Below are 15,005 nucleotides of genomic sequence, written 5' to 3'. Positions count from 1 at the left end.
CTTTTAACTCTCTTTCACATCATTGTTGTCATAATATTTTTTTGCAAATGAATCATTGAAAAGTGACGTTGGGACAAATATATTTGTCACTGATTTCATACTTCATTATTTTTTAAAAGTAATTCAATCTCTCACATAAAAAAGAATAGGCTTAATCACAATTTTGGTCTTCCAACTTTTATTCATTTGCAAAATTAGTCCTTCCATTTTTGAAATCACCCAAATTTGTCCCTCTGTCAAATTTGTGTACCTGAAAAATGACGAAACTGAAGTCAAAACTACAATTTTAATGGGTTTTCTTGTCATTTCAAAAGTTTTGATCACACCACATCATCATGTTGTATGCTATATTATTTAAAAAAATGTAAAATCAACATTTTTAAGTACAAAGTTTTGGTGAAAGGGCTAAAACAAAGTGATTTTAAGATGGGGAACCAATTATGTGAGTGGGTGAAAATAAAGGGAAAAAAATTGTAATTAAGTAAAAATAATAATTATGATATATTCCATTAGGATTGAAGGCAATCAGTTGCCACATTTGTAAAGGAAAAAAAATAAAATTAGCCGTTGATTTCTATTTATGCTACATGTCATTCAGCTCGATAAAGAAATGTTGATCCGCATTTCCTTTGGAAATGGAGAGGATTCGACGCGCTAAACTTACTTTTAAAGCCAAATGCCACTTTTGGTCCTTTTAGTTTGACCAAATTCTCTCCCTCCCGCCCTCTCTCTCTCTCTCTCTCTCTCTCTCTCTCTCTCTCTCTCTCTCTCTCTCTCTCTGTGTGTGTGTGTGTGTGTGTCACCGCCATTGTGTCGTCGGCCACCGCCATCGGATGATGACTTGCAGAGACGGGTCCAAGTTCTGATACCGGGGTTGAGCGCCCGAGCACAACGGAGACGAAGAAGAGGGCGCGACGGAGGTGGGTGCAGAGTGAAACTGTTCTTCGTCTCAGATCTCGCCACTAGTCTGAGGGTAGAATGGATTATACGGTGAGTAGAGATCTAAGGAGACACCGACGAAGAGAGTGAGGGACGACGATATTAAAAATAAAGGGAATCGGAGGAAGGGGACGGTGGCCAAAGGAGATTGAGGGATTCCGGCGAAAGAGAGGGAGGAACGGTGACGATGGATGTTGGTGGCAAAGGGTAGAGGTGCATATAAAGAGGGAAAGAAAGAGAGGATGGTTTGGTGAGAGAAACTAGGATGAGAGGGAAAGGGCAATGAGACTAAGATTGTGTTTGAAATTACTAAAATATAATTGTCACATGGGTGGTACATTGGAAGTAAGATATATAAAAGGATGTCAATGTATAATTTCTCTTTTAGTAATTGATACAACTATATATATAATTGTCCTATTGAGTACATCATAAAAGGAATGATACATGAACATTATTTTTGTACAACCAACAACTTCTTTGCTGTTTTTTAATACATTTTTTAATACTTTTTTATTGATTTTGATTTGCGTGCTCCTCACAAAGTCAAAGGTTGTTGCATAAGTTGTCCAATTTTAATTGTACATATAACACAACTCTTATCATAATTCCCAACATAGAGTACATTTATATAAATCAAGATATAAACTTATATAACTAATTGAATCTATACGAATACTTGTAAGAGCTGAAAGTCCAAGAAAGAATCTTGTGTGTTTCAACCAATCCTCCCGTGGCACCGGAGAACCCAACGATAATCCAATCAGGCAGATATCCCCTCAAATCAGCCACCCATGAAAGGCTAATTGTAGTTCCATTCACCGTATTTACAATGACGCTTAAAGTATCATTACGATTATCATAACTAACTGTAGCAACCACCGTTGATAAATTGCTCTCAACACTATCAATTCCCCATCTCTCCGTTGTTTCGGAACGGATGGAATTTGCATTAATACCCACATGCGCATATGGTGGGTCCCACTCATTTGCAAACGTATCGAATTCAACTGCAACAATTTGATTTATAATTGGTTTAAAAGCCGTCTCGGGGCTGAAAAGGCCAAGATACCCACCACTCGAAGATTCAGGGATCTTCGAGTGATTTGGTCCAGCCATAAAAAATGCAATTCCATCTCCTTTACTTTGTCCATTTGATGTTACAAGAAAAGAGAATGTGGTTGTAAAACTAGCAAGTCCAATTGCAGGGTCAAAAAGGCGTATTGGAATAGCATAAGAGGCTCTGCCAACACTATATGGCATGTTTATGCCGTTATTTACTTTAGTAAGTTGAATGGTACCATTTGATTCAACGGCATCACCTTCGTAGTTGATGATGTCGTTTATATATGGACCGTAAAAATTCGAGAGTTCAAAAGATAAATCCCAATTGCGATGTAGCATGAGGAGTGGAAGAAGGATTAAGAAAACGGGTTTTGTATTGTATAGAGGCATGGCTTTCTACAAATTTGTTAGCATGAAGAAGGGTAAAGTCTTGATACTATATATAGATTTTTTTTTCGAAAATATATATGCATAGAGCTGTATTTATGGCTAGAGTTTTTTTGTGTCGAGCGAAGAAAATAAAATTCTGTGAATCTCATCTTACAATGTTAATGTTGACATTTGATAAACATGGAAAATGGTGATTGAAACAATGTCATTTTGGACATTGCATATCAGTTTGTTGGTTGTATTTGCCAACTATACATACATACATATCTTGAAACATTTTTGTTTGGTTACATTATTATATGTTTTTAGTTTCTATAAATATATCAAATTTTATTTAGTTCTAATAAAAATTAATTCGGGGCTAAACTTGTTTCCCATGAAGAAATATCCAGTAACAAATTTCTACTTATGAACATTTAAATCCATTACGGGTCAATTCACAAATAAATTCAGGGCACAACTGTTATTTCCTTCGTATCAAAGGAATCTCATTTTGTAAAGTGAAAAATCAAATCAAAACACCATTGACGATTTTGATTCAACGATTCATCAAAGTAGTCACACTGGAATCAAAATTGTTCCATTTAATATATCTCCTAAATTCAAATTTAAATTCAAATTCTAATTCTAATTCTAATTCTAATTCATGAAATTCATAAGATCCTCTTTTAAGGAGAATCATAATATATATCGGTAACCATGCTCTCATGCAACGGTTAGCAAATTTTGATTTAAGATGTTGATATCATGATTCTCACTATGTCTTGATATATCCGGCTTAGACGTAGAGACATGCACACTGACCAAGTGTTGTTTCTCCTAAGAATCGAACCCAGTATTCATCGGATATGTTTATGGAAGTCGGATACGCTTATGGAAGGAACTCCCCGAATACAGTGGAAAAATATATATGAACTCGTTATGCAAATTTCTTTAATGTTTTTAATACTCTTGTGTAATTGACTTTTGCCTCTCTGCTTTTTTTTTTTTTTTTTTTTTTATCCTTTGATGGTGAGAATACTTTTATGTCATGAGAAAGTAGAATATCCCATTTCTGTTATGTGAAAAAAATAAATGCTCTTTTCTTTTCAACGGGTTAGGATTTTCTCCATTTACGTGTTTCTCCATTTCTTCAATTTGGAGAGACAAAGACACATAAAATTTTAAAAAAAGTAAAATATAATTAATGATGGTTGGACCCACTTAGTGGTAGGACCCACTATCTTTTTTTATTTTTTTTGTATATCTCTCTCAAACTTGCAAAACTCCATTTATTTTACCAAATAAAGAAGATCTTCACTCCTTTTCAACTTTTCATACTTTTAGTTACAATTCGGTTTTGTAACCAGCATTCAAAAGGGAGAAGAGAGGAATATCACTTATTTTTAATTTTAAAATAAGACCCCATTGAAGTTAATTACCATTAGACCAAACAACCATCATATTAGGTCAACTTTAATTTAAAGCCAATCTATTAGTTATTAGTTAGATGGACCACGCTTATAGATTACTAAAATAATCTACCATATGGACGATTAAAATTGTACTAATAATGACATATCATCTTACGTTATTCTTAGCATATTTTTCAGTCATATTTTTGCTACTTTTAAGTGGAAAATACTCAGTTTTTAAGCTTAAACCCAGGTGGAAATCAAGTCTATAAATACAACTCCTCTCAATCAATTTTTTTTATTCATAACAAAGCAGTTCAAGAGGAAGATAAGAACTAGAAGCTTCAAGGGAGGAGTATTTCTCCTCACTCTAAGTCTCTATGGTATGTTTTACTTCTTTTGTAATTTGTCTTTAGTTACCATGAGTAACTAAACTCTATTAGAGTACAGTTCTAGGATGAACATCTATTTTATTTTTTTATATTTTTTTATTTTAATTTCTTTATTCAATTATTTTATGAATCCTGTTTAATCTTATTATGCAAATTCTTAATTTCACCCGAAGTGAACCAACTCTGAGATAACGATAATAAGGACAGTGACATAACTGACATTGATGAAAACCTACCCGAATCAGGAAGTAGTTAAGACAACGGTGTAACTACCCAAATTAGAGAAATAGTAGTAACAACAGTAATTGAACTAGCATAATAACTTTACTCTTTGTACAACCTTGATAAGATAGACGTGATATAACTGCCCGTTTGTAGAATTAATGAGATGGAGAGTATGTTGATGTACTTATAAGATTCATAGATTAAGGAGAGCCTTTAGATGACAATTTAGGAATTCTTCTTCTTTTTTGTTTCACTTACCTCTGAGAGAGAAAGACCCCACACTAATAATTCTTACGAAGTGTACAAACCCTATATGATTGATCACTCTATACCGTAGCGTGCGTATCACCTTTGTTTGATCAACATGTGCAACTTGACAGCTTAAAGGGAAATAAAAACGAATGAACTCATCACTTAAATGGAAGACATTTAACCAATCCATGAATAATGCTTAACTATTATTTAAGTCCAACAAATGAATAGAGGGGATTCGAAGGATCCTAAATGCACTAACATTCTGCAATAAAAAACATGTTACTTCTAGACTATTTCTTTGAGCAAACAGGTCAAATTGCACAAACTCCCCTCTTTATCTTTTATTTTATTGTTTTATTTATTGTTTTCTGTTCTTAAATGAGTAACGTGAATTGCCTAGTTGAAACAACAATACATGTTGATATGATACTCTACTTACACTTTATTACTTGGTAAATGAATTGCCTAGTTAGGATGCGGATTGCACACACTTCCAACATGCCAGTGGTAGAGATTGTTTAGTACTGATTTTGTGAAGGTTTAATTTTAACCGACCAATATGAAAATGATGGTTGAGATTTAAAACCGCATGCAATTGTGAAATTTTTCTACAGCTATATTTTGTGTTTGTGATTAGTTGAAAACAATACTGAAGAGAGAAGAAAAGAATTGGAACCACTGTTCTACAAATCGAGTGTTAATTCGTAAACTCGTCCGAATTTACGTTTTTAGGTGGCAAAAAGGTGAAAACTCGGAGGTAAACTCGATTTTTGGTGAAATCGAAAAGTTTGACGAGTTTGACCGAGTTAACACGTGTAAACCCCTGTAAACTCGGAGTAAACTCGTCCGAGTTTACCTTTGAATTTTTTAATTTTTTTTTGTTTTTTATTTTGTCTCATTTTCTTTCAAAATCCAATTATTTTTTCAATCCCAAAGTGCTGAAATGTTGCCTTTACGGTTAACGTAACTCGTTTGTTCCATGTTTGTTATGTACAGAAGCTACGCCAATGCGTGATAATGACATACATTGAATTTTAGGAAATGCATTCAGAAGCTTGTTATTATTGATTGATTTGAAATCATTTAATATATGCTTAAGTATTTAAATGAAAAAATGGAACAATTGAAGTTAAAGTTACAACAATATGCTATAAACTTATTATTTTGATTTTCGTAAAATATGCAAGTATGCACATGAAAGAAAAATAGTTAGAAAATTCCCTCGTTAGAGAAGTAGGGTACATTTCCTACTTAATTCTAATTCTTGCTAGAGTTGAAATTCCAAGAAAGAATCTTGTGTGTTTCAACAAATCCTCCCGTGGCACCAGAGAACCCAACGATAACCCATTCCGGCAGAAATGCCCTCAAATCAATCACCTCTGAAAGGCTAATTGTAGTTCTATTCACCGAATTTACAACAACGCTTAACCTTTGTGAAAGAGCATCATAATTAATTGTAGCAACCACCGTTGTTAAAACGTTATCACCACTCTCAATTCCCCATCTTTCCGTTTGTAGCGAACGAATGGAATTTATATTAATACCCACATGCGCATATGGTGGGTCCCACTCATTTGCAAACGTATCAAATTCAACGGCAACAATTTGATTTTGAAGGCTATTAAAAGCAGTCTCAGGACTGAAAAGGCCAAGATACCCACCACTCGAAGATTCTGGAATCTTCGAGTGATTAGGTCCAACAATGAAAAATGCAATTCCATCTCCGACGATTTGTCCATTTGATCTTACAATAAAAGAGAATGTGGTTGTAAAACTTACAAGACCAATTTTAGGGTCATAAAGGTGTATTGGAATAGCATAAGAGGCTCTGCCAACACTAAATGGCTTGTTTATGCCGTTTTCTACTTTAGTAAGTTGAATGGTACCATTTGATGCAATGGCATCACCTTGGTAGGTGATGATTTCGTTTCTATATGGACCAAAAAAATTCGAGAATTCAAAAGATAAATTCCAATTATGATGGAGCATGAGGAGTGGAAGAAGGATTAAGAAAACGGGTTTTGTATTGTATAGAGGCATGGCTATCTATAAATTTGTTAGATGTGGAGAAGAGTAAAGTCCTAATACTATATATAGAATTTTTTTTTTCGAAAATATATATGGCTAGAGTTTTTTGTGTTGAGCCAAGAAAATAAAATTCTTTAATATCATCTTACAATGTTAATGTTGACTTTTGATAGAACAAGGAAAATGGTGATTGAAACAATGTCATTTTGGACATTGCATACCAGTTTCGGTAAATGCAATTTACATAGGATTGAAATCTACGACGGTAGGAACAATTAATCAATGTAAATACACAAGTTTGTTAGTTGCATTTGCCAACTATACATACACATCTTGAAAACATTTAGTTTTGTTGCATTATTTTATTTTTGGCTTAAATGCAATTTTACCGAAGCAAAAGTTAACTATTATCATTAATCAATTAATGTTCAATACAAGAAGGATAAAAATAAAAAAACGGCGACTAGCCCAGGAACAGACCGCCCTAGCTAAAATATGAGCAACCATGTTTGCTTATCTGCTAACAAACTTCGCCTCGAAGTTGAGTTTAGTTGCATTATTATTAAATATAGAAAAGTTAAAAATGTTTTTAGTCCATATAAATATATCAAATTTTGCTTTTAGTCATCTTAAAAAAATGAAGTTTGTTAAAATCGTTGATCATTTTTGCTCCATTATAGATCCTTGATAACAAAGAATGAAGTTTGTTATAATGGAGAAAAGTTAAATCCTTGATCATTTGGTGAGCATTGATCTATAATGGAGCAATTGACGAAGTTTAACAAAATCCTTGATCATTTAGTGAGCATTGATTGAAAATTGAGGATGAAGACAAAGCTCTACTCCTGTTGTGTGCATTACCTTAATCATGTGATCACTTCAAGAATACCATGCTCAATGGGAAAGAAGATATTGTCACTTTGGAGGAAGTCCAAGCAGAGCTGAGAACTAAGGCATTAACCAAGTTGAAGGGCTTGAAGGTTGATGATAGTGGTGAAGGCTTGAGTGTGTCTAGAGGAAAGGGTGGAAGTAGGGGAAACCTTGCAAACTTAAAGGTTGGTGACAAAGTGAAGTATAAGTGCTTCAAGTGTCACAAGACCAGTCACTTTAAGAAGAATTGACTTTAAGAAGAATTGTCTTGGGTGGGAGGGCAATGATGACTTCGTGTAATTGATAGTTTCCTCACAGAACTACAAGAATGCAAGTGCTCTGGTGGTGTGTTGTTTGGAAGAAGGTGGTGTATCTCATCTTGGAAACGATCATGAAGAGAATGGAAGGCATTTCGAGGTTTGAAGAGATAAAGGTGGAAGTGGAACCTTGCGGAAGTACATAATGTAGATGGATGCAAGGGTAAGAAGCAATGTGGTTGGTTATTAAAGTTGCATCACCATTGATTTATAGTCAAGGTGAGGAGAATTGTTGTGTGTGACTAAAAACCTTGTTGTAACTTTTCTCTTGTTTATCAAGAAAGTCAAAGACGCTACTTGTTTCTCAAGAAAACATAAAAATAAGAAGGATGAACAAATATTGACCTGATTTTTTCTCTCTTATCCTTTATCTTGTTTTATTGGCTGTGCTTGTTTGATCTATTTTGTTAAAACAGGAAACTTATAGATGTCTGCATCCTGATTGACCCTAACAATGTCTTCTTCTTTAGCCATTGTAATCTGTTAAAGCTTCCCCTCACTTTTATTAATCTTTGAAGCCGTGATACTGTCTTCTTCCTCCCATAGATGAATATTTCTTCCTTATCCATTGTAATATGATAATGTCTTCTTCCTTATCCAATATGTAATCTCGTAAAGCTTCCCATGTTTTCTTCCTGCAAGAGAATTACGAATAGATTGGATTGGAATAGATTTTTTCTGACAAGAATTTACCAATATCATTGTTTTTCCAATTTTTTATGATCTCTTGAATATGATGCTCATTGTAGTAGGGGGAAAAAAACCATCCCTAAATTTTTTTGATTGTCACTTTCTTGACCTATATTTTGTTGATTATGATCTTCAGCAATAGTGGACTATCCCTAAATTGTAAAACTATCAACAACCTAATCCTCAATTTGCATACATAATCTAAAAACAGACTATACATTTGGACGGACTAAAATCAAAGTGTTCGTATAACGTAGACCAGAAAGATACAAAAATGATGCAAAAAGTACTTTTCTTATTTAATCCAAGGGTCTTGTTAACAATTGCTTCCGAAACACTCTTAAATGATTCCAAAATAAGAAATTTTTCATAAAATTTTTAAATATTTCAATTTTCAATGTATTGATTACACATATTTCAATAAAAGAATTAACATTCAAAGCTGTCAAAAGTTCCCCAAAAACACAGGTAAACATTTCCCATAATTTAATTCTAATACAAGTTAGAGCTGAAAGTCCAAGAAAGAATCTCGAGTGTTTCAACCATTCGTCCCGTGACTCCAGAGAACCCAACGCTAACCCCGTCGGGCAGAACTTCCCTCAAATCAATTTCATGAGAGAGGCTAATTTTAGTTCCATTCAAGGAACTTAAATCTACATTTAACTGGTGTGAAAGTGCCTCGTAACTAACGGTAGCAACCACCGGTGTTAAAAAGTTCACAACGTTGTCAATTCCCCATTTTACCATTGTTACCGAACTACTTGAATTTACATAAATACCCACATGCGCAACTGTATGGTCCAGCTCATTTTGAAAGGTGTCGAATTCAACTGCAACAATTTGATTTTGAAAGGTATTAAAAACAGTCTCGGGACTCACAAGACCAAGATACCCATCACTCGAAGATTCTGATATCTTCGAGTGATATGGTGCAATGAAAAATGAAACTCCAACACCAGGACTTTGTTCATTCGATGTAACAAGAAAAGAGAATGTGGTTGTAAAATTCGCAAGACCGATTTTGGGGTCCCAAAGGCGTATTGGAAGAATATAAGAGGCTCTGCCCGCACTATAAGGCATGTTTGTATCGTTTTCTATATTAGTAAGTTGAATGGTGCCATTAGATTCAACGGCATCACCTTGGTAGGTGATGATGTCGTTTCTATATGGACCAAAAGCATTTGGGAATTTGAATGATGAATTTGAATTGCGATGCAGCATGAGGAGTGGAATAAGGATTAAGAAAACAGGTTTTGTATTGTACAGAGGCATTGCTCTCTATAAATCTGTTAGATATGGTGAAAGCTGAAGTTTCAATAATATATATAGTTTTTTTTTTTATTTTGGAAAATATATATGTATAGAGCTGTTTTGTGTGTGGTATGTAGAGGTTTTTTGTCAGCGGAGAAAATAAAATTCTTTAAATCTCATCTTACATTAATGTTGACTTTCGATAGTACTAGGAAAATGGTGATTATAACTATGTGATTTTGGACATTGTATAAGACAGGTTTCCCTAAATGCAATTTACCTAGGATTGAAATGTAACAATCAATCAATGTAAATAAAAGTTTAATTTGTTGGTTGCATTTGCCAACTATATACATATTTTGAAAACATTTTTGTCTAGTTGATTTATTAACAAATTTTGAAGGGTTAAATAAATTTTTGGTATCTATAAATATATTAATTTTTTGTTTTTAGTCATCGTTAAAAAAAAGTACATGTTTTAATTCGATAAAAAATTTGAGTACGAGGAAGTCATGAAGTTGAGGAAGTCGGAGAGCTGATCGATGACAACATGTCGTTGAATGAATATCGGCCGCAAATCGAGGAAAAGGATGCCCCTAAGAAGAAATGTATTGATCTAAACACTCAAGACGCTTTACTTTCTAGTAACAAGCTTCTTAGTATTCAACTAGAACATTCACAAAAATGTTGGATGCAAGGGAAGTGGTGCAACTCTCAACAAATGCAACTTGCGATTTGTACAAGCAATGTCATGAAAGTGGGGAATGTCTCCCTGCAAGTTTGGTGTCATCAAAAGAACAAGTAAATCACATGGGATCCTTTATCAGGGAGCAGAGAAATACGTATTCTAATACTTATAACCCTGGTTGAACAGATCATCTGAATTTTTCCTACAAAAGTAACAACGCCCTCCAACCTCCACAAGCTAATCACCCTTCTCAAGGTAATCAACATCAGTAACCAAGGTTGAGTAGAGGAGATGATCATTCAATATGTGAAGATAACTCAGGGTCATATTGAAGGACCGACTAAGGCTCGCGAAGAAGCTCAGAAGATCAATGAGGCGGCTATGAAGAACATGGAGATTCGAATTGAGGACACTATCCTATGTTATTTTTAACTCATTTTACTTATGATTTGACCCAAACTAGAGGAGTTTTAGAACAATTGTATATGGTTTAAGTGATATTTTGTAATTATTTCATTTTGAGTCATGTAATTCTAGTTTTCTGTAAACCAATTCTTAGGTGTTTTTGTTGTATTTCACTGAAAAATCAAATCATTCGGCAAAGCAAGACACCTTATGAAAAATTGGAAAGACAATAAATGAAGATGCAAGAGGCCTTAGTAGACATTATAAATTGAGGAAACTTTGTCTCAAGACCTAAGATGAGTTTGGATGAGAAAACACACTAAAAAAGACAAAGAAAATGCAAGAAACACACTCAAAAAAGGTGTTGTATGCCTCGGGCGTGCTGCAATGTGCCCCAAGGGTGTGCAAACCATTGTTGAAAAGCAATGTGTTTACTCACACCCGACACACGCTAGGCCATGTTCGAGGGGCATGTACCTTCGTGAAATAAACAACATTTTGCTGTTTTTGGCGGCGGGTTTGAGGAAAAAGTCGAAATTTTCAACCCAAATCCAAATGGAAATCAGCCTAGGAATACAATTCCTTTCATTCATAAATTCTCATTCAAAACAAATCGGTTCAAGAAGAAGTTAAGATCTAGGAGCATCAAGATCAGAGAAGTCTCTCATCCACTTTTGTCTCTAGAGTATGTTTTATTTCTTTTGTAATTTGGGTAAGATTCTAAGATGGAACTTTATTGATTTGTTGGATCAATTCAATCCAAGTCTTTTATTCAATTATGTATCGAGAACTATTTAATTTTTATATGCAAAAGTTATTAATGGTCTTTTGAATTCTAAGGAGTATGACATACCTAGAATCTTATAACTGAACATAGAAATAAAGGGTGCACACGGTGATCCTGGGGACACCACTGACCACTCTTTTTCAAACGTTGCATTATAAACTTTTTTTTCTTTTCTTTTGTATAAGATAGATGACATATGGATACTCATTTGTAGAACTACTAGGATAAGAAAGAAAATGTGATGTACTTCTATGATTTATAAACAAAGTTGTAGCCTTTAAATGACATTTTAGGAATACCAAATCTTTTATGTTTCAATTACCTTTGAGAGATTAAGACCCCACTCTAACAACCTTACGATTACATTAATATTTTTTTTCTTCCATTTTATCATTATTTATTGAACATTGTAGTTCATAGTTTACTACACTACACACTCTATACACACGGTCGATTCTAAGACTTTTGTTGGTATGAGTGAAAGAATAAGGTTGTGCCCTTTGAATTATTCAAATGCCTTTCTTCTTCAAAAAATTTGTTGCAAAAAATCCATTCATAAATAAGGTTCTTTAAATAATTTTTTCAATAGAATTAATCAAAACGAGTTAAAAAGTAATATATAAATATACAACTAAGTAAAAATAATAATTTTTATACCCTTAAAAAAATGTTGCGTTGGGCAGCCGTCACTCTCACCGATGCTTAAGGCCACCCCTGACTCTACACATCGACCACCCACAATATTACCGTATTAAATACTAAGCTAATATATATATATATATATATATATATATATATATATATATATATATATATAGACACACATTTAATTAGTAAGGCTACAACCTTAATGGCCTTATACTATACACGAGCCTGACTGGTATAAACAACATAACACACACAATAACTAAGTTTTCTCCTTCTGAAAATTTTGCTTAGCCATGTATTAAAAAAGCTAATAATCTATTTGATAAAGAAAAATTACACTAAAAGAACCTCGTTTAGGTTAACATTTGCTTACATGTCGTGTTGCTAAGTGTAGATTTTTTTTTTTTTAACAAAGCTAAGTGTAAAGATTAAAAGTACCTCGTTATCATCTTGTCAAAATTATTTGCTAGGTAAATGTTAAACATTAAAATCTAGAAATCAATATATCAATATATAAGTACAAATATATGTAGACAACACACATGCTTAGTCCTAGGCATAGCCAATTATTTGAGACACACCAAAATTCCGCATCTATATTTTTTTGGATCAATATTGCATGATTGTTTTTCACGTACCAACTACTATATATACCTTAGTTGTGTTTCCATGCATTATTCACACTTTTATTTCATCATTAACAACACAAACATGACTATTAATGCTATTCCAAAACTCTTTGCAACCAAAAACTCTATTTCTCTTTCAATAGTAATCTTTATGTATTTACTCATTCTTGTTGCCAATGTAAAATCCGACTCTTCCTTCAATTTCCCTAATTTTCAACCCGAAGCTTTAAAAAAACTCGGTTTCGCAAACGACGCCACATTAAAAAATGGAGTAATACAATTAACTAAAAAAGATGCTTATGGTGATCCACTCAAACACAGTGCTGGCCAATTTGGATTGCTAAAACCAATTCGCCTTTTCGACCAAACCACCGGAAAAGTTGCAAGTTTCGTAACTGAATTCACCTTTTCGGTGAACTCAAACGGTAGACAAGATCACGGCGATGGATTTGCTTTCTTTATGGCATCACCAAAATTCAAAATCCCCAACAAAAACAAATCAGAAGGTGGATTCCTCGGAATGTTTACCCGCGAAACTGCTTTATATACCAAAGAAATTGTCCTTGTTGAATTTGATAGTTTTGCAAATGAATGGGATCCAAATCCTTCGTCAAATTTAGGAATCGGTTCTCATTTAGGAATTGATGTTAATTCGATTAAATCAGTTGCTAATGCACTATGGTTAAATGATTTTGATGATATAACAGTAGGAAAGGCTCGTATAGAGTATGATTCTAGTGACAAAAATTTGAAGGTGTTAGTAACTTATTCTGAAAAGGGAGCATTTAATGGGGATTCTAGTTTGGTGTATAATATTGATTTGACCACTTTTCTTCCTGAAATGATTGAAATTGGGTTCTCTGCTTCTACTGGGGATTTAGTTGAGACTCATGACATTCTCTCTTGGTCTTTCACTTCAAACATGTAGTACATGAGGGAACTTTATATATTGTTCAAAATAACCTCGTATACTTAGAGGATTTATAATAAAGTGTATGTAATTGCTATAAGAATAAAGTCAATAATAATAATAATACTTGTTTCTTATGTTGAATGCATAGAATCTATAAATAGTACGATGAATGTAAGTTTTATAGAAAAATAAATGAAGCACTGAGTTTACTGACACAATGTTATCATAAGTTCCATATTTTGCTCCAAAAAAGAAGTTGCACATTTTGCTCAAACAAAATAAGAAGTTGCACATTTAATTTGAAAATGTATTCATAAATGGTGGACAATCGCCATGTTATTATAAGACATCCCATGGTCGAAAATCATAATGTTATTATAAGACGTCTCACATTTAATTTTAAAATGTATTTATAAATGGTGGATAATCGTTATCTTATAAGACAATTTTGTAGTGTTGAGGAAGATCGAACTTAACTCTTCAACAACGCATGATATTTTATTGTCAATATAATCTGTTGCATATTGACTTCAAAATTGTGATATGAGAAAATCCATAACCGTGACACAATTATGGAGGCGTGTCACGATTCTGTTGGCAGAGAGCATGGTTTTTCGGGAATAAAACTGTGATACGATTTGTGGCAGGCGTGCCACAATTTCAGGATAAGCTTTTTGTACCTTGGGTCGTACGTTACGAATCGTGACACGATTTTGACTCTTACAGGATACTATTTAAGGGTTTTAGTTCATTTTTGAATGAGAGCTTGAAGAGAGAGAAACTTAGGATTACAAAGGAGGTAACTTTAGAGTTGAGTGTCTTTGTAGCACGGTTCTCTTAGGTTGGGAAACATTGTTAACACCTTGGGTAGTGAGATTTCACAATTGGAAGGATAAAAAAGCTTTCTTTTGTGTTTTCTTTTAGGATTCAGTGAGAGTGTGGGTGACTTGAGAAATGTGTAGAAAGTAGGTCTTGTTCTTTATGAGCTTTTAAAACTAATTTCTTGTAACCCATGTGTATTACTTCCATCTTAGTGGATTGGAGAGCTGCTCTCATCCCCAGAGTAGGTCATTTTGGACCGAACTGGGTTACCAATCTTGGCGTGTTTATTTCATTCTT

At 33.7% G+C, this 15,005-nt stretch overlaps 4 protein-coding genes across 4 annotated transcripts; 1 reads left to right on the top strand and 3 right to left on the bottom strand.

The window, feature by feature from the left end:
- Nucleotides 1–1,596: 1,596 nt before the first annotated feature.
- On the bottom strand, nucleotides 1,597–2,202 carry LOC11437989 (lectin 7-like). Its single transcript, XM_003628819.4, has one exon. It carries the CDS (start codon nucleotides 2,200–2,202, stop codon nucleotides 1,597–1,599), a length of 606 nt encoding a protein of 201 aa, XP_003628867.2.
- Nucleotides 2,203–5,917: 3,715 nt separating this feature from the next.
- LOC11419518 (lectin 7-like) lies at nucleotides 5,918–6,700 on the bottom strand. The gene has a single exon (XM_003628818.3). The coding sequence runs from the start codon at nucleotides 6,698–6,700 to the stop codon at nucleotides 5,918–5,920; it is 783 nt and encodes a 260-aa protein (XP_003628866.1).
- Nucleotides 6,701–9,057: 2,357 nt separating this feature from the next.
- On the bottom strand, nucleotides 9,058–9,837 carry LOC11444812 (lectin 7). Its single transcript, XM_003628816.3, has one exon. The coding sequence runs from the start codon at nucleotides 9,835–9,837 to the stop codon at nucleotides 9,058–9,060; it is 780 nt and encodes a 259-aa protein (XP_003628864.3).
- A 3,183-nt stretch (nucleotides 9,838–13,020) lies between these two features.
- On the top strand, nucleotides 13,021–14,023 carry LOC11440495 (lectin 11-like). The gene has a single exon (NM_001424926.1). The coding sequence runs from the start codon at nucleotides 13,056–13,058 to the stop codon at nucleotides 13,899–13,901; it is 846 nt and encodes a 281-aa protein (NP_001411855.1). The 5' UTR covers nucleotides 13,021–13,055; the 3' UTR covers nucleotides 13,902–14,023.
- The last annotated feature ends 982 nt before the right edge of the window (nucleotides 14,024–15,005 follow it).

This window comes from Medicago truncatula, chromosome 8 (genome assembly GCF_003473485.1).
Source record: "Medicago truncatula cultivar Jemalong A17 chromosome 8, MtrunA17r5.0-ANR, whole genome shotgun sequence".
In the NCBI taxonomy this organism is placed as follows: domain Eukaryota; kingdom Viridiplantae; phylum Streptophyta; class Magnoliopsida; order Fabales; family Fabaceae; genus Medicago; species Medicago truncatula.
The sequence above is the reverse complement of the archived record's forward strand: the minus strand, read 5'-3'. Positions and strand labels throughout refer to the sequence as shown.

What these genes read in the sequence shown, in the direction of transcription:
- LOC11440495 (NM_001424926.1), top strand. Translation starts at nt 13,056, where the DNA reads ATGACTATTAATGCTATTCCAAAACTCTTTGCAACCAAAAACTCTATT.
- LOC11419518 (XM_003628818.3), bottom strand. Translation starts at nt 6,700, where the DNA reads ATGCCTCTATACAATACAAAACCCGTTTTCTTAATCCTTCTTCCACTC.
- LOC11444812 (XM_003628816.3), bottom strand. Translation starts at nt 9,837, where the DNA reads ATGCCTCTGTACAATACAAAACCTGTTTTCTTAATCCTTATTCCACTC.
- LOC11437989 (XM_003628819.4), bottom strand. Translation starts at nt 2,202, where the DNA reads ATGCCATATAGTGTTGGCAGAGCCTCTTATGCTATTCCAATACGCCTT.